The sequence below is a fragment of the Prionailurus bengalensis genome, chromosome A1, assembly GCF_016509475.1.
Source record: "Prionailurus bengalensis isolate Pbe53 chromosome A1, Fcat_Pben_1.1_paternal_pri, whole genome shotgun sequence".
In the NCBI taxonomy this organism is placed as follows: Eukaryota; Metazoa; Chordata; class Mammalia; order Carnivora; family Felidae; genus Prionailurus; species Prionailurus bengalensis.
Window position 1 is genome coordinate 178,416,675 of NC_057343.1, and position 24,174 is coordinate 178,440,848.

General features: G+C 36.7%; 1 protein-coding gene across 9 annotated transcripts in view; it reads left to right on the top strand.

Annotated features, from left to right (window-relative positions):
* FBXW11 (F-box and WD repeat domain containing 11) overlaps positions 1–24,174 on the top strand; it is a 121,280-nt gene that overhangs the window by 32,720 nt on the left and 64,386 nt on the right. For 3 of the 9 annotated variants that reach the window (XM_043596013.1, XM_043596028.1, XM_043596021.1), the window contains exon 2: positions 5,391–5,492. The exons of the other annotated variants lie outside the window; for them this stretch is intronic. In XM_043596013.1, coding sequence (XP_043451948.1) covers positions 5,391–5,492 — 102 coding nt within the window. The remainder of the gene's footprint in view (positions 1–5,390; positions 5,493–24,174) is intronic. 9 annotated transcript variants of the gene reach the window in all.

Here is a 24,174-nt window from a genome sequence, read left to right on the forward strand (position 1 = left end):
CAGATGCTTCCCACATGTGCCTGAAAACATAGATCTTTCTCTGATGCTGGCTTGAGTTGGCTTGGCTTTGGCTTGATATTCTGCTTTGTCCCCACCTTTGAGTCTAAGAACCTTACCCCCACCCTTGCCAGTATGTTGCATGTTCTGCTTCTATCCCTTTTTGACAGATGTGTTTGAAACAGTATGTATGCTGAGTTGCTGGAAAAAAAAACTTGCACATGTTGATAAAGAATTGGACCGCACACTTGGGGAGTTTTGGTTGTTTACTGGTGAGTTATACAGCACACAGTATGAGAGCTGTTGTCCTACAGGATGAAGTCCAAGTTTGATAGAAGGGTTTATGAAAGACCTCTGTGATTTGGCCTTTCCGCTTTCCCCATGTTGTACTGAAATACTTCAGTAATGCTAAATTAATTGCAGATCTTTGAGTAGGATGTGCCATTTCTTAGCTCTTTGGCTCTGCTTATGCTATTTATTCTGCCTGGAATGTCTTTCTTTCTCTTTTTACCCTGGCTGCCTCCTACTCATCCTTTATGGCTTAGTTTAGGCATCCTTCTCCTTTGGGCGGGTTAAATCTATTTGTGTGTGTGTGTGTGTGTGTGTGTGTGTGTGTGTGTGTGTTAGTTACACTGCACATTTGGGTGGGTTAAATCTATTTGTGTGTGTGTGTGTGTGTGTGTGTGTGTGTGTGTGTGTGTTAGTTACACTGCACATTCTCAAAATTCCCTCCTTTGAACTCCCGGACAAGGGAGAATTTCTTAATTGCTTTTCTGTCTGCAGATATAAGTTGTTTGTTGAACGAAATAGTATTTAAGCTACTCTATTGGTTATCCCAAGCATGATGATAGGAGTTAGATGAGGCTGGTAATGATTCTGTGGGAGGTGGTTTAAAGAAAAGAAATTAAAGGATTTATAGAAAACCCCTAAATATATACTTATAAAAATGTAGAAAGTAAGGCATACTTCTGAATCAGAGTGACATTAGAGAGACCATTGACATAAAATACCTCTTTGGGTAGCTTTTAAAAGAATTGCCTCTTTGAGAAGGAATCAGGGCAGGATATTCAAAACAATCCCATCTAGAAACAGACCAAAGTTAGCTTTTGTGAGTTCTCCTTCAAGCCAGCCAATTAGAAGACAAGGTGCCTGCAGCTACTTTTTCCTTTTGATTTGTGGTTCCTATGGCAATAGGAAGAGAGACTAGGACATTTCTCTCCTACCTCTTTTAATAACCTTTTGCTTTTGAAAAATGCCAAAAGCTGTTATTCTTCTTGTCTTTACTTACAGTATTTCTCACCATGATGGCCCTGATTTTTAAAAAAAATTTTTTGATGATTATTTATTTTTGAGAGAGAGAGAGAGAGAGAGAGAGAGAGAGTGCTCGTGCATGTGAAGGGGGAGGGGCAGAGAGAGACAGGGAGACACAGAGTCTGAAGCAGGCTCCAGGCTCAGAGCTGTCAGCACAGAGCCCAATGCGGGGCTTGAACTCACGAACTGTAAGATCATGATTTGAGCCGAAGTTGGACGCTTAACCGATTGAGCCACCCAGGCGCCCTTGATTTTGGTTTTTGATTATACAGTGGATATGACAAAATTAATAAACATTCTCTGTTCCCTTGACTACTGCTATTTTCTTTGGCTATAGAACTGCAAATATAATCAATCTAATTGAGTATTTGCTGTTAATATTAGAACACTTTGTGAATCATTTCTTATTCTTTATGGATAATCCTAAATTAGTATACTAGTCATTGCAAATAGCTAAATGTGAAATTAGAGCAAACATTTCTTGGGGGTTTTCTACCCCTAAAAAGCCTCTGTTAAGTGTTCCCATTGTGACCCAGTGGGTTTCTCTTGAGCTTGAGGCTAAAGTCTCAAGAGGAAAGAGGCTTAGTTTGTATTGTTGTTGGCCTAATGAGTAGGTCAATAAGGATTTGTTAAAATCGGTAAATACCCACAGTGTTAGGGTAACTTCTTGAGATATATTTTAATAATCAGATAGTGTTCCTTAAGTTTATAGAGAAACCAATAATCTTAAAAAAAAAAAAGACAGTAGTCTATACATTTTGAATATAGCTCACAGGAAGAAGTCTTTATTCTGTTGAAGAATGATAGATAATAGTTATTCCATAATAGTCAACATAGGTTTCTATCCACGTCCCTAAATTTAAGATTGGAATCTTCAAGAATCAATTACTCCTGTGGTCCTACCTGCATTTTAATGCTCTTAGGTTGATAAATGTGGAACTTTTAGTTTTATCCATTGTTTTCAAATTACGTCAATGTCTTTTTGGTCACTACACTTAAGAGGAACCTTGTTTAGACTAGCAGGTACATCCTTATTAAAAATAGGTGTATTTTCTAGAGTGGCATTTTCTGTTGAGTAAAGACTTTTTCAGCACTGTGGTTGGTCTCTTAGCTTCAAGGTAATTAAGAGTGAAAATAAAGCAGTTCTAATACCTTTAATAAATACTGGCATTACTCTCTGTATCCCACAATGTCCTTCATAGATGTTATAAAGGTAAATTCTTGGAAATTAGATCTTGAAAGTGTCCTTATATTTCCCTGAATGTACAATTTCAATATCAAATTTTTAAAAACAGTATAAATGGTTAATATTTTGAAGTTAAGTTTTCAGGAAATTTTCTTTATATCGTTTTCCATATATTTTTAAGTATTAGGTCATTTGACGGTTTCCTAACCTTGGGAAGATCATTATTTTTCTTTTTGGGCTTTAGTTTCTTCTAAAATTAGGGGTGTAAGTATGGACTAAATTGTCTTCCAGTTCTTTGTGATTCTTTGGTTTATTAAATGTGAAAATGTGTCTCCTCCCCCCCCCCCCCACCTTTTTTAAGTTTTGGATCCCAAGGCATTAGCAGAATCTGATCAGGTTATAGTATTCTTAGGCCTTCATAGTTTTACTCTTTGAGTCAAATACATATTAAACCTTGCGAGCTCTGGAACCTATTTTTTGTGGAATAAATGAAAATTGGTTTGCTGGTGAGCTTTGGTGTTAATTTGGTATCAATTGCTGAATCCAGGTGTAATCCTTAAACTGTATACTCAGATCTAAGTGATTCTGTGATTTGGTTAAAGATTCCAAAAAAGAAACTTAAATTGAACTATGGGGATATTGAGTTTATTTAATTTAAATAATTGATGTAAGCAGTGTGTACAAATGTATTGTGTCTGGGTCTTTTCTCTGCCCATCTACTTCTGATGCATGCTAATGTAAGTATTCTTTTCATAAGCATTTACTAGATATCTCTGAATAGTTTTAGTGGAAGGAAAATGAGTTTGCTTAGAGTCAGGCAGGATTAACTTCTAGTCCTGATTTTGCCACCAGTTAGCCCTTGTTTTCTTGTGTTAGCTTTTTTTTTTTTAATGTTTATTTTTGAGAGAGAGAGAGAGAGCCAGCGAGCGAGCGAGCAAGCGAGCGAGCAGGGGAGGGGCAGAGAGAGAAGCAGGCCCCAGGCTCTGAGCTGTCAGCACCGAGCCTGACGTGGGGCTCGAGTTCACAAACCTTGATATCACCACCTGAGCCAAAGTCCGAGGCTTAACCGACTGAGCCATCCAGACGCCCCATAGCCCTTGTTTTCTTGTACCTTAACAAGTTGCTATTTCAGTAAATTAAGTGCTCCTTTGCTGATCCTCAGATTCCTCATCTGTAAAATGGAATAATACCTCCCTTAAAAGAGTAAAACTCTTGTAAGGGTTTACTATGTCAGCTGTTTAGTGTATGAGAAGGACTTGATAAATGGCAGCTATTTTTATTATACAGATATTTATTCAGCATCTTTTGTGGCACTCTGCAAAAGGGTTGGGGTAACAAAATGTGTGCCTGGAGTATCAGTGATAGATTTCTGTATTGTCTCTGGTAAACTTTGGAGTTGAGGCACATGTTGGAAATGTATGGCATTTTTGTTGTTACCAAAAAGCTGCTCAAGTTTTTATTCTGTTTGGTTCCTCTGGTGTTGTATTCTTTAAATGCCTTTTCTAAATAATCTCAATACTCTAGCTAAATTGTAGGTGAGATGTAGCTAGTAAGTGGCAGATGCTGGATAGGAGCCCAGGTTTATTTGGTTTCAAGCATAGCTGACTTTGTTTATAATATAATTGGGGTGACCACAGAATTTGTCTCCCAAACCAGAACACTTCTGAGAATGAAAGTTATTCTGGGACAACAAGTGTAAACCTGGACTGTCCAAGGAAAATGAGGATGTCTGACCATCCTAATTATAGCTAGGGTAAACAAGTTTATGATGTTGAGTCTAAGACTTCTGGAGTATTTTGGTTGAATCCAAACACCCACCTTCAGTTAAAAAAAAATTTTTTTTTTTTTGCATGGTTGTTGTTTTTGCCACAGTGAATTCATTGACCTTAGATCTGCCAAAAAAGTACTTATTGAGTACAGTATATAATCTAATGGCTTAAAAATACTAGCCACAATGCCTATATTCATTTTTATATTTCCCTTTTTTCTTAATTCCTTTAAAACCAGCAAGTTTTTGAAAGAGAATGGGAATGGGTAAATGAAACAAACCTTTAAATTCTTACTTGTGTCAAATGAACTTTGTAAACAAAGTCTAAAATCAATATCATCATATTCCAAAGTTTTTTCTTTGGAGGGCAGAGGTGTGGGTGTCACTGAAAATCAGATGTGTTTTTAATCAGCTCTTTTATTGCCTGTGTCTATCAATCTATCACTCATCTTTCTTATTCCTTTTGCCTTATGTCTGTAGATGTCCTGTGATTTTTATTTAGGGAAGTGCAAAACTGTATCTACATGATAAAAATTCAGGTGGTTTTACAATAGAAGCATCATAGTCTTGTAGAATTCATGTGGGTTTAATAGCAGACAAACGAAGATTTGAAATTCTGGCTTTCCACTCCTTTGCTGTGTGTCCTTGTGCAAATGATTTAACCTCTGAGCCTCAGTTTCTTTACTGTGGTGTGGGAATTAGAAAACACGTTTAAAGTCCCAGGCACATAGTAAGTGATGGTAATGATGGGAGTTATAATTCTATGACGCAGACTAGAAACCGTTACTTTTATGAAGTTATAGTCACAATCTCACCCCTAATCTTGTGCACTCAACTTTCACAGTTCCCTCTAGTGGGTTTCCATTTAAACATTCTCTCTCTCCCTCTTGATTCTGTTCACTGTGTCCTGAGGAATTTGCGGTTGGCAGCAGAAACCTCCTTTCTGTAGGACAGAAAGTGGGCCCTCTCCCAGGGTTTCAGTAAGTTGTCTAGGACCACCACCCCTGACCTCCAAACTGCCACGGGTGCATCCCCTGCCCGACTAACATTCAAGTTGCCTGTGTGAAGGAGTGATTTGTTGCGGCCTCTAACTGCTTCTTCTCTTCCTTCCTTTTTGTCATCCTGCAGTGTTCTGTGCCAAGGTCTTTGTGGCTAGGCTGCGCCAACCTGGTAGAGAGCATGTGCGCACTGAGTTGCCTGCAGAGCATGCCCAGTGTCAGATGTCTCCAGGTGCCTCTCTTCTTTCTTGTTGTAAATGTGTTTTTTACGTATGCCATGAACATTTGTTGAAACTTGCAGTAGTGTGTTTAATCCAATGTTAAGTCTGCTAAATGTTCTGTGTAACCCTCTGCTTTTCTCCAGCCTGGGTGCCCCCCATGAAGGAGTTTAGTACCAAGAGGGGCCCTTCTGAGAAAATGGGTCTTTGGCTGGGCCCTGTTCTACTCCTCTTTTTCTGCTCCTGCTTTTTATTCTCCCCTCCTCCCTACCTTGAAGTTCTGATTCTTATGTTTAATAGTTGTGCATGTGCCCACAAAACCCTGATAATTTCCATTTGGCTACTTTTAACAGTTCTTTGTTGAGTTGGGAGGGTTTCATAATTCAAGTGCTGATTTTTCTATTTTGAAACTCATCTTTTGGCATGCTTTCACTCCCTCCTTCAAAAAAGGAGTGGGGAGGGAATCCCTAATTGTATAAAACCTCAAATTGAAGTTCATTGAAGGTCACAGCTTTATGCTGCCAATAACTGTCAGTTTGGGCCACCTCCCAAAGGCCAGATCTGACACCTGTCCTCAGGGTCCACCCAGGTTTCCAGGCCGAGGCTGGCAGAGAATTCCACAGATAAAAGTAAAACTTTTTTGGGGGTGGGGAGGGTTGCTCAGGAAAAAAAACTGTCAGCAGCAGTGTGGCCGGATTGCACTCTTGCACTCGTTGGGATGGAATCTTAGGGAGCCAAGGCAGAAAACGTTGTGGCTTTATTGGGGAAACTCTGTTTAGAGGAAACGTGTATTTAATTAAGTATGGTTTCAGTAGCAATATTTAGTTTTCATCACTGCATATTCCACACAGTTTATTATATCTTTAAAAAGCATTATGAAATTCCTGGTATCCTGTGGAGACTGCCCTGTTTTAGGAAAACACTGTAAAATCAGGAAATGAGTTAGAGGGATATTATTGATGGCATGGATGACTTTACTGTTCTCAAGGTTATCTTTCTATTCATGTTTACAGTCTCTAAATGGAGCGGGGAAGCAAGGAGGGAGGAGAACTTCTTTCACATTGGGATTGTGTATTTTATTTACTTACTAGCAAACATTCTGAGTAGCATTAGTGTGGTTATTGATTCAGATTGCTTTCTTTAGAAAACTCTACTGGAACCTCATTAACACAATTAACTAGAGAGTAAGTTCAGTGTAAGATCCAGTTGTTATAGGAGTGTGCATAAAAAGGCAATACAACTCTTCAGGGTCCAGGGATCAGATGTTTCAGTGAGGCTCCAGCGTGGTGTGCATTTACCTTTGGAAAAGCAGCTTCCCTGCATGCAATGTAGCTTTAACAAAAATGTTCTTGAAATAGCAGACATTGTCGCATGTACTCTCCTTGGTGCTAAATAATGGATATTTGCCTTGTAGTAACAGTGTCTCTGTTTTTCTGAAAATGCTTACTTGAATGTTAAAGTTAATTTTCGGTGGAGTGATTGAGTTTTTTTCCAGAAATATAAGTAGGGGAAGAATTGTTGTGCAGATTGAAGCGCAAATTCTTTTTATTGAATTCGGTTAAAAGTAATTGACCAATGGGAAGCATTATTCAATATATTTTAGTAACATTATTTTGAGATCTCTGGAGGTGGGGTGAGTAGGAGGAAATACTGGTTCTTACCTTGTTGAAAATGGAAACACTAATGTGTTCAAAGTTCTTTGACTTATCTCTCCCAGTGAAAATCCTTTAAGAGAAAAAAATGTAAACTTGCCTTGACTGGATCTTGAAATAAGGTGAAGTATTGAATGATATTCACTGAAATGTGAATGGAGCAAATACTGTCTTTAGAGATGTATAGGGAATTTTGTTTATTTAGGTTTTTATTTTCTTAAGTATATAATTGAGAATCTGCAGCACAGTAAAGTGAAATACATACTCAGCTGATTGGAATTTGCAAATAATTACTCTCTTCCGTTTGTGAATGGAAAGTAAGCATGTATCCATGAACATGGAAGATTTCTTTCCTGTCCAGTCACTGGTTTTACCTATTACTTTTTAACACCTGTGTTCTTGCTCTCTACCTACAGTCTCCAAACAGTGCTACAATTTAGTTGGCTTAATTTGGGTTTGGGTTTTCAAAGAATGCCTTTTGGCTTATATGCTACATCTTTGGTTTATCACAAAGATGACTCTCGCTTGACTTGGCACATCTCTCAGCTCACCCATGTTAAGAAGGCCTCAGAAGGGAAGAAACAGCTTTATCTGAAGAGCCTAGTTGACTAGGCTCTGGAGTTGCATGACAGGGTCTCCCTTAAAATTACCACACCAGACCCATTGCCAGATGGAGCTTTAGCCAATTAGACTGTGTGGCTGAATTAGCATACCTTTTGAAAAGCAGAAATAAAGATAGTAGTTATCTTTGGCATTATACAGTCCCTCTGGTTTCTGCCATTTGTGAGAAAAGGGATAGCAAAGACTGAAAAAGTGAAAATCACTCATTTACCTCAATAAGCTGTGTAAAAAATAAAGATCATTTACCATCAACTGTACTTGGTGCTTCACATATATTAACTTCGTGATAACCTGGTGAGGTAGGTGTACTTATCCCCATTTTTCAGATGTGGAAAACTGAGTTTTAGAGGTGTTATGGGTGACTGGACCTAAGTTAATACTACATAGCTGTGAGATGGTGGAGTTGGCATTTGAACCCCAGATTTGCCTGATTCCAAAGTTGTTTTTCTTTCCTCGGTGCTTGAATGCTACTATTTCTAGAGTTTCCCATCATAGTTTTGTTTGTGAAAACTTTACTAGTGACCTATCTGGTGTGTGGCTTGTTTCGTCATTATTTATTTGAAAATCAGAAAGGGAAAACCTGCCAGATATCTGTAGGTGAAAAAAATTGCATTTCTATTGCCAGAATGAGCCCTCCTGAATCTTAAAGCTAGTGAGGTTCCTGAATGGCTTTTCTGTGAGAATATTTACTGAGCATTTGCTATGTGCCTTGGCCTATACTGCTGCTGGACACATAAAGATGAATACAGACTTGTTCCCTATTCTCATGGGGTACCCTGTAGTAAGCAGACCCATGAATGAAAATCCAGACTGAACTACAAATAAAGTCCGAGAGAGAGAGAGAGAGAGAGAGAGAAAGTGTGTCTAATAAAACTATGAAGTTAGCCAAAAAAAAAAAAAAAAGTGAACCGGTTTAAACTAGGACTAACTCTCAGCATTTTTTTAAAGAACAGTTGGACTGGAATATCTGGATGTCTGTGAACAAGCTGAACTGAATCAATATCTCAGTTGGTTCAGGTATCCAGATTGAACCAGTTGATCGTTACATCAGATAATCAAGCGTTCACATGTAGAGTATTTGCTAAGATTCCAAGACTAATGGGGCACAGGAGTAATAATACTAGTGTTAATAACAGTGTGTATCATTTATTTTCCACCTCCTTTTTATGTGTCAGGCTCTAGGCACTAGGTTGTTCATGTAATCCTTATGCACAAGTTCTCTGTGGTGGCTTTTTGGTATATGCAGTTATTGAACGGAACTGACTTGCTTAAGGTTGCACATTTATTTAAGTGACAGAACTGGGCTATGAATGTAGGTCTGGATAGCTGCAAAGCCAGTGCTGTAGTTACCATTCTGTAGTGATATTAACTTGGCAACGGCCTTTTGTTTGAGAACAAATTCTTTATTTCTGGTATCAAAAGTTGAAAGCTAACGCACCTAGAATGTAGTGGTTCCATGTAGTGGATGGACAGATTTTCTTGGGAATGCCATTTGTGAGCTGTCAGCTGGGGAGAGTGTTAGTGCTAAGCCTTCCTCAAGGGTAGGACTGATGATTTGGATCGACAGCAGGGATCATGTGAATCAAGTTGTAGTGCCTCCTTCCAAGCTCTAGTGTGGGTAGTGCTGGACAATCAGTACAACTTCTTGACAGCTACCTTTCTTGTTTCTTTTCTTTAAGTATGGATAGTGAGCCACAGTGGGTTAAGAACACTACAGGTGGAACTTACAGCTGCCAGCAAAAGAGGATATTTTTTAGATATGAGCTATAGCTTGGTAGAAAGAATCCTGGCTCTGGAGCAGACAAACCTCAGTTCTAGTCTTCTGCCTGCTACTCAGTAGCTCTGTGACACTAGGCAAGTGACTTAAATTAGCTGAATCTCAGTTTCCTCATCCTTAAAAGTGGAGATGTATCTACGTACAGGATTTTGTGAAGTAGAGGAAGCTACCTCTTAGTGATTGCTTGTTGTTGAGGGGATGAAAATCCCTATCTTTCATTGCTTCTTCCTGGTTCCCTATTCAAGAAGAGTGAATTCCAGTCTTATAAGTCTTAGATTCCATTCCGGGGCAAGTAAGAATAAGATAAAGGCACATGATATGGCCCCTTCTGTCAGGTGTTCTCCTTTTGTTCAGGACTGTTTCCTTAGGTCAGACATGGCTGTTCCAACTCACTGTCTCGTTTCTAATGAGCATTGGGGGTTTTATCATTTCTTGTTGATTATCTTGTTGCACTCTGAGGCCACTGTGAAGGCTTTGAGTAACCTTTTGGATTATTTAATGGAAGAGTCTTTTATATTTTATGAACGTTAAAAAAAACACCTTATTTCTCTTTATAAGAAAATTTACAAAATACTCTTATTAAAAAAAAAAAAATCCATTGGTACACTCACCACCCAGAGAGAACATTTGTTGCTGTTTTAGGGTCTTCCTTCTGCCTGTTAGGCAAGGAGGAACCATCAAGTTGTGCAGGCTGTTATTATGGTGATGATAATGATTATAAGAGTGGTGTTTTAAATGTCCCATGGAAGCCCAGAGTTTGACTTTGTAGTTACTAGAGGGATAAAGGAGGGCCTAGCACAGTGCTTCCTCCTACTTGTGCCTCACCCAGAATAGCTCTGGATTTATCTGTATTACATAGCAGGGCTCTTAGTAAGATTTTATGTGAAGATTTTGGCTGTGGGAATTCCCAAACATACAGAACAATAAAGAGAACTATTCAACCCTTGAACAATTTTCAAAATCATGCTATTCTTGGTTCAACTTTCTTCTCCAACTTTATCTTTTTCTGGGGCATTTTAAAGCAAATCTAAGATGGTCTAAGAGATAAAAAAAGAGTTTGACAAATCACTGTTTCATATCAGCATTTAAAAAATTAGAAAAATGGTTCATAGACTTAAAAATAATAGGATTGGTACTGAAAGTTATAAAAGACGTATAAAATTTCCTTTGATCCCAGATCTCACTTCCCAAAGGATCACTTATCTGTTTCCCAGTATCCTTTTAGACAAGAGCTTAAAAAAAAATACAAATGGAACCATACTATACGTACTGTTTTTCAATTAAGAACTTGTTAAAAGGTTTATTTATGTATTTTGAGAGAGAGAGAGAGGGGAACAGAGAGAGAGGAGAGAGACAATCCCAAGTAGGCTTTGCACCGTCAGTGTGGAGTCTGACGTGGAGCTCAATTCCATGAACCATGAGATCATGACCTGGGATGAAACCAAGAGTCAGTCCCTGAACTGACTGAACTACCTAGGGGCCCCAATTAGTAACTTTTTCAATTAATAATATATGTTGAGCATTCTTCCCTATCAGTATATAAAACCATATAACATCTTCTTTTTTATAGCTGCAATAATGTTCCATCATATCATTTATCATTGAAAACAAAATTTGGCCAATTCCCTACTCAGGGAACTTTAGACTTCAGTTTTTTTGTATCATAGCACTTTACTAATTTTATTGAACATATATCTTAGACTTAGGTGATTATGTCTATAGAAGGAACTCCTAGAAATACAATTGCTTGACCAAAGAATATCAGTGTTTTATTGTTAATTCAATTATCTATATATAGAAAAGTTTAATACTATCTCCCTTCCAATATCCCCCAAATGCCACATCCAGATGTTTACAGTTTGTCTGCCACTGTGTATTTGTTGTTGTTGTTGTTGTTGTTGTTGTCATTCATCTGAGGATATGTAGCACTATATTTAAGGGATTTAGGGAAAATGGGCTCACAATGCACCTTCGTTAACTTCCTTTATTTACTTAACATTGTATTACAGACATGTCCCCAGATTTATAAAGTCTAAATAACTTTTTCACCAGTGGTACTTTTATCATTCACAGATTTGGTAGGGTTGGGGAGAAAGGAGAGTATAGTTTTTTTATTCTTTTTTGAGTTAGAACACATGTATAGCAAAGTGCAGAAAACTTAACTGGTTTATCACAAAGTAGGCAGTGCTTTATTTTGAAAGGTATGGCTAAATTTTTTTTTTAATTAAAAAAATTTTTTAATGTTTATTCATTTTTGAGAGAGAGAGAGAGAGAGAGGCAGAGACAAAGAGAGAAAGGAAACAAGCAGGGGAGGGGCAGAGAGACAGGGATGCACAGAATCCGAAGCAGGCTCCAGACTCTGAGCTCTCAGCACAGAACCCGACGTGGGGCTCAAACCCATGAACTGTGAGATCATGTCCTGTGCCAAAGTCAGACGCTTAACCGACTGAGCCACCCAGGTGCCCCATATGGCTAAATTGTTTTAATGAAGGTTGGACCATTTTATAGTCCAGTCATTGCCATAAGCTATGGATATCATCACAAAAATGTTTAAGCTTTACTTTTAAATTTTTATTTAAAATAAATTATTATTGTTTAAAATTAAACCAGTAATAGAAAGTGGCAAATAGTAACATGAACTTTCTGTCATCATTTAAAATCACTGCATAAAGGGCTCCTGGGTGGCTCACCCGGTTAAGTGTCTTGACTCTTCACTTTTGCTCAGGTCATCATCTCACGGTTCATGGATTCAAGAGCCATGTCAGGCACTGTGCTGACAGTGTGGAGCCTGCTTGGGAGTCTGTCTCTCTCTCTGTCTCTCTCTCTCCCCCTCCCTCCCTCCCTTTCTCTGCCCCTCACCTGCTCTATCTCAAAATAAACTTTAAAAAAGTTAAAAAATTAAATCCCTGCATAATATTCCATTTAATATTATTGGTTTGAAAAGTCCGTCCTATCTGCATCAAGACTGCCTCCAGTTTTTAAGACATTTGAAGTAATGTTGAATAGAACCTCATTGTAGCTAAGTTTTTGTATATTTTTGTAATAATCTCCTAGGTAAGAGTGTACACTTGAAAATACTTTAGGTGGCTAAATTGTACTTTTGAGAGGCTGGGTCAAATTATACTCCTAAAAGGAGTGGATGAGAAGAGAGATTATGCCCTAGATGACATTGGATATTTTAATTTTGTATTTCTTCGCTATTTTGATGGATTAATACGTTAATATGTTGTAGTAATGTACATTTATTTGCTTGTTAGTGAGATGGAATATATGTAAATGCATATTTATTTATTGGACATCTCTGTTTCTTGTTTTGTGAGTTGTCTCTTCATACCTTTCCTCCATTTTTTCTATTGATGGTTTTATTTTTTAAAAATCTGATTTGTAGGAATTCTTTTTATGTGTTAGAGTAACTCATTTATTGCATATTTTCCCTAGTTTGACATTTCCCTGTCAGTTTTGTTCATAATGCTTTTTACTTTGAAGAAAATTTCGAAAGGAAGTTTTCCTTTTTATGTAGTCATACTTATTCCTGTCCTTTACTGTTCCTCCAGTGATTTATGGCTTTCTGTTCTACACTTAAATCTTTGAGTTTCTGTGTAATTTATTTTGGTATATGCTGTAAATTAGGGATCCACATTCTTTCTAAATGGCCAGTCTGTTTTCCATATGCAGTTTACTGATCTCGTTTTTTCCCATTGATTTGAAATCATATGCTCATGTTTCACTTCCTTGTATCCCATGATGCTCACTCACAGAAGTCTCTTTCAAGCTTTTGTTGTTTTTTCCTTCCCTAAGTATCATCATCGGTTATCAACCTCTGTGGTCCTTGTGCTATATCATGCCATCCTTTACATATTAATGCTAGTTTCAGTATTTTGTTAATGATGATAGGCTTTGAAAGTCCAATGCCAAACAGAAAGATTTCATTCTAACATTTTTCTAGAAGAGTGATTTTTCTCTATTCTTACTATGAATTGAAATTTTTGGTTGGTTGTTTCTCATCATTTCCATGTCATATTTTCGGAAAACAGTGAGGGTGACTTGATGATCTAATAAGACTTTGAAGCATCAGAAGAGCTGCAAGTAAATTCATATTTTGGAGAAAGTTGTCATATCACAATGCCTCACGTGTAGTACTAGCACTAAAGAAATCACATTTCCTGTGGAGGAGAGCCTCTGCTATGGGAAAATTAAAACTACATCTAATAATTTAATTTGTGGTTTCTAAAACAGAGTGCTTGGTGATAAGGTTTAACAGTATATTTTTGAGGATAGGGAAGTGAGCAGATGAGACTCAGACCACATTAGAAAATGTCTTTTTACTTGTTTCAATAAAAATGATATCTTAAAGCCTCATGCAACAGACATTTGTTACGTTGCTTGTAAAAATGCTGTTTTTATGTATTTCTATTGATTTATATTCAACTTTTGCAAAAATTTTAGAGAAGAGAAAACAAAATGAACCATTTACCGTAATCCCACTTCATTTTTGTGTCCAACCTTTGTTTTTTCTTCTTGGCTCTCTCTTTCTTTCTGGAATTTTATATATATTATATATTATATATTATATATTATATATTATATGTTATATATATAATATATAATATATAATATATAATATATATATGTACATGTATTTATTGTTTCTTTGTTTATGTATAGGCCCGTACTTTATATACTGAATTATAACCTGATTTTTATCAGTATGGCTCATATTAGTATATTTAGGTCTCTATTTAAAAATTTTTTTTAAATGTTTATTTTTGATAGAACAAATGCAAGCGGGGGAGGGGCAGAGAGAGAGGGGGACAGAGGATCTGAAGCTGGCTCTGCATTGACAGCAGAGAGCCCGATATGGGGCTCAAACTCACGAATCGTGAGATCACCACCTGAGCCAAAGTCTGACACTTAACCGACTGAGCCACCCAGGCACCCCTTAGGTCTCTATTTTTAATAACTGAGTTTCATTCACTGGGCATACAATAATTTAATCAGTCTCTTGTTGATGGGCATTAATGTCACTAAATTTTAGTGTCTATTTGTGATTAATTCTTAAGTTATATTATTCATTGGAAAAATTCTGAGTCAAAGGGTATGACCTTTCTTAGGGTTTTAAACTTTCGACCAAACTTCCACAAAAAAGATTATTCTAATTTACATTACAGTAGTCTCCCCCATTATCTTTGGGGGATACTTTCTAAGACTCCAAGTGGGTGTGTGAAACTGCAGATAGTATCAAACCCTGTGTATGCTAGGTTTTTTCCTATACATATATACCTATGATAAAGTTTAATTTATAAATTAGGCACAATAAGAGATTAGTGACAAAAACTCATAATAAAATAGAACAATTATAACAATATACTATAATAAAAGTTATGTGGATGTGGTCTCAGAATATCTTATTGTACTGTACTTACCCTTCTTATGATGATATCAGATGGTAGAATGCCTACCTGATGAGATGAAGTGAGGTGAATGATGTAAGCATTGTGACGTAGTGCTAGGCTACCATTGACCTTCTGATAGTATGTCAGAGGAGGATCATCTGCCTTCACACTGCAGTTGACTGCGGGTGACTCAAACCACAGAAAGCAAAACTGTGGATAAGGGGGCACTGTTGTCTTCTCAGCAGTGTTGGAATATAATAGAAATAACATGCCCAGTGTAGAAAACTGGAAAGCACAAAGACCAAATTAAAAATCACTCTTGGTTTTTTTTTTTGTTTGTTTTGTTTTTTTGATTTAAAAATAACTCACTTGATTTTCTTCAAGCAACAAATATTTATGATGTTCCTGTTGTGTGCCAGGAATTCATGTAGGGGATAGGTATACAGGAGTGCATCAAATAGACAAAAAGCCACTTTGTCTTGGAACCTAAATTTTAGTGGGGAAAGCAAGAAAATGAGTAAAGCACATAATATGTTAGATAGCAATAAGTGCTATGGAGAAGAGGGGAGATTGGGCACTTCAGGGTTTGGGGCTTTTATTCTGTATGAGATGGGAAGCCATTAGAGAATTTTGACCAGAGGAGTAATTTATCTCACTAATATGTTAACAGGATCTTTGGCTGCTGTGTAGATGATAGAATGAAAAGAGGAAGCAGGGAGACCAATTCTGACTTTGGCTAGTGTATTAGGCTTCTTCAGAGAAGCAGAACCAATAGTAGATAGATGGATAAGTAGGTAGATAGGTACGTACGTGGGTAAATAGATATTTTAGACCTTTGGCTCATGTGATTGTGGGGACTGGCAACTGTGACATTTGTGGGGCAAGCCCAGCAGGCTGGAAACCCAGGCAAGATTTCTCTGTTGCAGTCTTGAGACAGAATCTTTGCGTTAAGGCCTTCAACTTATTGGATGAAGCCCATCTCATTATAGAAGGTAATATGCGTTGCTCAGATTATCTCAATTATAAATGTAAATCACATTCACAAAATACCTTCACAGCATCATCTAGATTAGTGCTTGAGCAAACAACTGGCTACCATAGCATGGCCATTTTGACATATGAAATCAATCATTACAACTGGTGACTGAGAAGAGCCTATATATATATATATATATATATATATAGCATTCATTTGGTGGAAGAACCATAATGTGTAGGGAACTCACAGTGAATGAATACTTATGCCCGTTACATTACTAGACTCTTTCTCATACATTATTTTTCTTAATCCCCTGAACAACTTTCTAAACCAGGTACTAGTATGTCTCTTTTATACATGGGGAAATTGAGATTCAGAGAGAGGGAGACAGACAGACAGACAGACAGACATGGAGCTTACGACTCGCTTAAGGGCACACACGTGCTAAGTGGCAAAGTGAAGGGTTTAAATCTAGTCTGTCTAGTTCAGTATACCTTACTGCCTCTTAAAAATAGAAACTATTTTCATAGGGATGATTATTTGGTTTTTTATGTTGTAAATAGAGTTTTCTAAATCTTGGGACAATTACGCAATAGGAATGCTATTTATGTTATTAAGCGAGTAGCTTACGTGATCAAATATCTCTTCTTTAGAGGCCTTCTCTGACCATCCAATCTAAAATAACTTCCCCCTTTTCACTCTGTTCCTTTACTCTGCTTTATTTTTAATTCATAGCACTTAGCACTGCCTGAAATTATATTCCATGTTTGTTTTTTTCCTCGTATCTGTTGTCTTTCTCCCCCACCAGCATGTAAGTTCCACGAGAAAAAGAGTTGTGTCTTGTTCATTGCATGGTAAATATGCCCGTTTCTAGAATAGTTCCCAAATAGGCATAATAAACTGGAATGTGAAGGAATGGCTGTCTTTAAGTTTTGTTCGGATTATATGGTATAGTGGTATTTGCTGTCCTAGCTAGAACTGCTTTGAACTTTGTTCTCTGAATTCTTTGAATCCAAGTGTTCACGTGAGTTGAAAGAGTATCTTGAGTAAAAATTGATTTTGCTTTGAAGACTAGCTTGTGTTTTTGCTTTGCTTTAAAAATACTCTTTTCTGATTATAAAAGTAGTGCATGCATATTGTAGAACGTTGGGATAAGAATGGAAAGGAAATTGAGAAATAATCCTCAATTTAGGGAGTATAATTTTTACTATTTTGGCATATTTTTTCTTAGTATTTAATCTACGGGTGTGTTTTATGTAGTTGAGAATTTTTATATGTGTATATAATTTCATACATTTATTTTACTTTATATGCCTTGTACATTTATTCAGGATGATTGTGTAAATGTTTTCCTATTATTAAAAATTTCTCATGGCATACTTTGAAATTTCCATGTAAATGTATTTCATGAACATCCCACGATTTGTAATTTTTCTGGGTGCTTAGAATCTTCATTTTTAACTATAAAAAACCTAAGCACCATCTTTGTACATAAATCTTTGCTTTCATTTTGAAATCCTTAGGATATATTTTCAGGAGATATACTATGTATGTTTTGTTAAATTGTCTTCCAAAGAATTTGTATCTTGTTGTACCCAGACTAGGATTAAACATTTTTATTTCGAAAAAGTTTAACAAGCCTGTTCAATAGTATACTCTAAATTCACAAGCCTCCTTGCAAATGGCACCTCTCCTCTCTGAGCAATTTGAGTATATGCTGAGTCAGCTAAGGCATGGCCTACTAAAAGAAGCTATAATACTACTGGATATGCTTGGCCAAGGAAAAGAACTCCAGAGACATTTTCAAACACATAGCAACTGTGCCAGCCTGTTCCTTCCAATTACTGAATTGCCTGGGTGCTCTGATGGAGTTCAAAATTGAGATCATTCAGTTAGAATGAGGTTATTCAGAAAATACTTAAGAAATCTTAGAATCATTCGTAAATCCTGTCCAGATTTACTGACTACCTACTATGTGCCATGCATCAGATACCACGCGATGGCATGGTAATACAAAGAACCAACTACCAATTTTTGTAGATAGATTGCACAAAAATACTCCTTACCCTAATAGAAGGAAGGTTCTTTCTACCCTGTCCTCCTGTAGAAAACTAGGAATCAGTTACTGGAGTCCTTGTAAGATCTCTTCTTATAGGATGCTTCCTAGTTGTTTAATTTGGAGTAAAAGGAAAATGTTAAATCATCCACCGTTAAGACAACAGGAGATGAAAAATTAAGGATTACAGTACTGGTAGCAGAAGACACTATTACCTAATTAGTTTCAAAGAAAAAGATTTTGCCAAAGGAAATATTGCCCCAGGGGATCTGGTAGAGTTCACAGGGAAGGGATAGATGGATGAACCCCTCATTGCTGATTTAGTAGTGAATGGCTGGCTTGGGGAAGACCTGAACCTGTAGTGTCCTCAGTACTAGTTTGAGATGTTTACTAAGATCATTTAGCAGTAGTGGTGAAAAAGAGCACAAAAGATTTCAGCACATTTTTTTCCCATGGATATGATCTGACAATTTGAAGTGTTACTAATTAATGCAAACCAACTGTTGAAAGATTGCTTTTTATTTATTTTGAGACAGTCTCAAGCTTAATTGTAAGTACAATGCAAAGAACTTTTTGTTTTCCAAACTATTTGAAAGTAAAGCTGAATGAGTATTTTGTCATGCTCTAATGTTTTAGTGTATATTTCTTACAAAGGAGGTGGTCCTACATAATTTTAATATGAGAATCAAATTAGTAAAACAACTTTGATACACGACTGCCATTGAGTCTTCAGTCTCTAAGTTTCATCAAAGGTTCACTAACTTGTTTTGTTTTGTTTTTTAATTTTATAGCAAAGATACTCAGTTCAGAATGACGTGAAGTTGTCATACTTCGTTTCTTTCAATTTTGAACAGTTTCTCAGTCTTTGCTGGACTTTTCTTGACCTTGACACTTTTGAGGATTACAGATAATTTATTTTGTAGTAGGTCTGTCAATTTGGGTTTGTCTGTTTCCTTATGAATAGATTTAGGTTACATATCTTTGAAAGGAATAACACAAAAGTGGTGCTGTGTTCTTCTCACTGCATCTGATTATCAGGTGGTGTAGGATTTTGGTTTGCCTCACTACTAATGGTGATCACCTTGATTACCCAAGTGAGGTAGCGTCTAGCAACTTTCTTCGCTGTAAAGTTATCCTTTTTCCCTTTGTAATTAAATATTTTGTGGAGAAGTGTTTTGAAACTGCATAAATATCCTCTTTTCATTAGAATGTCAGCTTATTCATTTACTGTATTAGTATAGATTTGTGGTTCCTATTTATTCAGTAGTTATAATGTTATTATCATTATTTATTTTGATGGTCAGTGTTCGAAGTTTGGCTAGTGGATAGATGCCCTTTCACCTTGCCTCCTGTATCCTTTTGATCTGTCCTCATAATTCTTTAAACACTTCTTACTTTCTGCTGCAACAAAAATGTTCCAGGCTCATTTTATATTTTCCTATACTCAGAGCTGGGTTGAGTCAATTCTCCAAGGAGTGTTGGTGACTTTTAGTGAAGAATGGCAGTTAAAATCTTGGTGGTAGGTGTGTTTAGTGCTACTGGGATTGCTTCTAGTCATTGCTTCTAGGCCTTTTCAGCCAATCATGTTAGGTAACACACGTATAATTTTGTCTTTCTCTGTTAAAAAAAAAAATTCCCTCCTTTTCTGTGTATTAAATCCATTAGTTCACAATATCTCCAAATCTAGTCTAATCTCATAATTTCATTCTAGCCTTTTGTAAGGTCATGCTTTTTGTTTTTATAACTCCCTTCTCTGACAGTGAGAAACTTGGCTTCTGTCTTCCACAATATATTTACTCAATTCTAGAATGTATATTAAGTCGTTTTAGGATTGCTCACTTACATCACTGAAAATAAATGTACTCATCAATGCTGAATACTTCTTTGTAATTAAAAAATAAGTCTTTTGCTTGTGGCTGTATAGTCAGTCTTAACTACTGAGTTCAAGAGTCACTTGATATGGTTTTCCCCCACCATTAAGTGTGATTATATTATTCATTTGAAATATATTTAGTTTTATTTCTTTCTGCTGATACTCCATCTCTCCCAGTCTTTGATGATTGTATTTTTATTTGAGTATATAAAGCATTTAACTTACCTAGTTCTAAGAATCAAAATAACACAAGAAGGTATAGTCATCGTTTTTGTCCCCTTCTCATTTTTCCATTGTTTCCACTGGGTAACCAATTTCATTGGTTTCTTCTGGTTTATTCTTTCTGGGTTTCTTAGCACACTAATGAACAGGTACACATACGTTTATTATTTCTGCTTATTTCTTCCACAAAAGGTGGTACATAGATACCTTTTTTCACTGAAAAATGTATCTTGAAAATTACTCTTTTTGGTCTGTTCAGGCCTTCTTTATTCTTGCTAAAGGTTGCATAATATTCCCTTTGTGTTGATGTGCCATAGTTTATTCAGCCAGTATCTTATATATGAGCACGTAGGTTGTTTCCAGTTTTTTTTCAAACTATAAACAATGCTCCAATGAATAACCTTGTGTTATTTTCATGACGTTATTTAATTACAGTGTATCTTCAGGGAAAATTCCTAGAAATGGGATTGCTGAAACAAAATGTAAACTATAGGTGTAATTTTGTTAAATATTGCCAAATTCTCCCAAGGGTTGTACACATTTGCTTTCCCATCAGACATAGGAGAGTGCCTCTTTCCTTACTGTTTCACTGACAGAATGTGTGGTCATACTTCTAAATATTTGCCAGTGTTAGGTGAGCAATGTGTAACTTTGATTTGCATCTCTTATAATTATGAGCAAATCCGAACATCTTTTTTTATTTAAGGGTCATTTTTGTTTCTTTTAAAAAGTGCTTGTGTCTTATCCCCATTTCCTATTAGGAGTTTGGTAACTTTTTACCCCTCAGTCCAAAAGAAATTTTTAGGCATGTAAGTCCTTTCATCTGTGACATATATGTGCAAATATTTTTTTCCCAGTCTTTTCATTCTCTTGTTGATTTTATAGTGTTTTTAAAAAATATTGCTATGCAGGGGGCACCTGAGTGGCTCAGTTTGTTAAGCATCTGACTCTTGATTTTGGCTCAGGTCATGATCTCACCGTTGGTGAGCTTGAGCCCCATGTCAGGCTCTGCTCTGACATTGTGGAGCCTGCTTGGGATTCTCTTTCCCTCTCTCTCTGTCCCACCCCCAAATAAATAAACTTTAAGAAAGAGAGAGAAGAGAGAGAGAGAGAGAGAGAGAGAGAGAGAGAAAGAAAGAAAAGAAGAAAAAAAAACCTGCTATGCAAAAGTTAAAAATTTTTATTGGTGAGATTTTCCTATTTTTTCTTTTATTGCATTTGGATTTTGACTCCTAGCTAATTAAATAACCTTACCCTCACCCAGATTTTAAAGAAATTCACAAATGTCTTTTCCAGTACTTAGGGTCTCACTCTTTAAATTTCTGATCTATTTGGAATCTATTCATGTATAATTTGTTAAGTATGGATCTAATATTATCTTTTTCCAAATGGTTAACAAGTTATCCCTTCTTGTTAAAAAGATCTGGGAATACAAGGTTTGGAAAACACAAACTCGAAAAGATTATCTGCACTCGCGTGTTCATAGTAGCATTATTTACAGTAGCCAAGACATGGAACCGACCTAATTGTTCATTCATGGATGAATGCATAAAGAAATTGTGTTATATATATTCAATGGAATATTACTCAGTTATAAAAAATGAGGAAATCCTACCATTTGTGACATATCTTGAATAGACCTTAAGTCAGACAGAGAAAGATAAATACTGTATTATTTCCCTTCTATGAGAATCTTAAAAAGCAAACAAACAGAAGCCCCCAAACTCAACAGAGAAAGAGATCAGACTTGTGGTTACCAAGGCAGGATATGGGTGGTGGGAGAATTGGAGGAAGGTGGTCAAAAGGTACCAACCAACATCAGTAGGGATGTAATGTGCAACACGATAACCGTAGTGAACGCTGCTGTACAATATACAGGAATATTGTTAAGAGAGTAAATTTTAAGAGTTCTCATCACAAGGAAAAAAATAATTTCCCCTTTATTCTTCTTTCTTTTCTTTTTACTGTAAGTATATGGATGTTAGTTGTTGTGGTAATCATTTTACAATATATGTAAATCAGACCATCTTGCTGTATGCCTTAAACTTAAAATTGATGTTTGTTAATTATTTCTCAATAACTCTCAGAAATGCCAAAAAAAACCCCAAAAAACAAAAAAAAACCCCTTTATCATTGGGGTTTAACATTTCCCCACTGATTGGTAATACGTAACATGTTATCTTTAGCAGCGCATATAATGATAAGGTTATTTATGTTTAAAATATGTGTGGTTTAATCTGTGGGACTAAATTACAGGCAATATGTAATGTTTAACGAAACTTGTCTGTAAAGCCTGTTGGTGGGTCCAGGCTTTGTTCCAAATGTCTGTATAGATAAATAAAGAATAAAAAAATAAGTTCCCGAGTGATTTGAGATGCCACTTTTATCATATACTAACTGTCCATTATGTACTTGGGTCTATTTCTGGATATTCTATTCTGTTAGACCAGGATTTGGCACACTATTGCCTGCTGGCCAAACTCAGCCTTGTTTTTGTAAATAACAGTGTTTTGGAACACAGCCACAGTCACTCATTTACATATTGTATATGGCTGCTTTTATGCTACAACAGAAGAGTTGAGTAGTTGTGACAGAGATGGTGAGTCTTGCAAAGTTTAAAATATTTACCCTTGACCCTTTACAGAAAAAAACTTGCTGACCCTCCACTGAAGTAATTATGTATTCCTTTGCCATAGAAGTTCCTTCTTTTTAATTAGAATGGCTTATAGTAGTGTATTTTAATGTCTGTTAGGGCTGATTCCACTCCCCCCCACCCCACCCCACCCCACCCCACCCCACCCTGTCCCTTGTAGCTTTTCTTTTCCCATGTTTTTTTCCCTGAGTATTCTAACAATTTTGTTTTCATATGAACTTGAGTATCAACTTGCTTATTTCCACAAGAACCTTTTTTGTAATTGTTGGGCATGTGTTAAACGTATAAATTAGGGTAAACTGCATTCTTTATAGTGTTGAGTTGTCTTATCTAAGAACAAGTTATGAAGACAAGAATAGGGAAACTTACCAAAGAACTAGTCCACAAAAATGCATCAGACCAACATGGCTTCACGGGGGGAATTCTACTAAACCTTCAAAGGACATACAGACCAGAAGCTTCATAAGTTTTGTAGCATTGATTTTGAAGGAGAATGCTTAAATTATTTTCATAGAAATCATTTTTAGTTTTATTGTCTTTTGATCAGTGACTATTTGATTTTTCTCCTTTTATGGAATTTACTATTTCTTTGTGATCTAAATGTGATCAATTTTCATGAAATTTTCATGTGTGCTTGAACAGTAGGTTTAGTCTCTATTAAGAGTGTAAAGTTTAGGGCCACCTGGGTGGCTCAGTGGGTTAAGCATCTGACTTCAGCTCAGGTCATTATCTTGTGGTTCATGAGTTCAAACCCTGCATTGGGCTCTGTGCTGACAGCTCAGAGCCTGGAGCCTGCTTCGGATTCTGTGTCTCCCTCTCTCTCTGCCCCTTCCCTGCTCATACTCTGTCTCTCTCTCTCTCAAAAATAAATAACACGTTAAAAATAAATAAGGAGGTGAAATTAATTTAAGAAAAGAGTGTAAAGTTACTATCTCTGAGATCTGCCTGCTTTCTTGATTACATTTACTCTTTTTTTATTAAAAATTTTTTTTTAATGTTTACTTATTTTTGAAGGAGAGAGAGACAGCATGAGTGGGGGAAGAGCAGAGAGAGAGGGAGACACAGAATCTGAAGCAGGCTGCAGGCTCTGAGCTGTCAGCACAGACCCTGATGTGGGGCTTGAACTCACAAACTGTGAGATCATGACCCGAGCTGAAGTTGGACGCTCAACTGACTGAGCCACCTAGGCGCCCCCGTGCTTACTCTTTTTTAAAAAAGTTTATTTATTTTGAGAGAGAGAGATAGTGGAGGAGGGGCAGAGAGATGGGGAGAGAGAGAATCCCAAGTAGGCCTACACTACTAGCGTGGAGCCCGACGTGGGGCTTGATCCCACCAAATGTGAGATCATGACCTGAGCCAAAACTGAGTCAGACACTCAACCGACTGAGCCTCCCCGGCCTCCCCATTTATTCTTTTGAATTTTGTTTTGTCTTCTTGATCTGTCTTGTACTGGGAATAGTATGTGTTTGT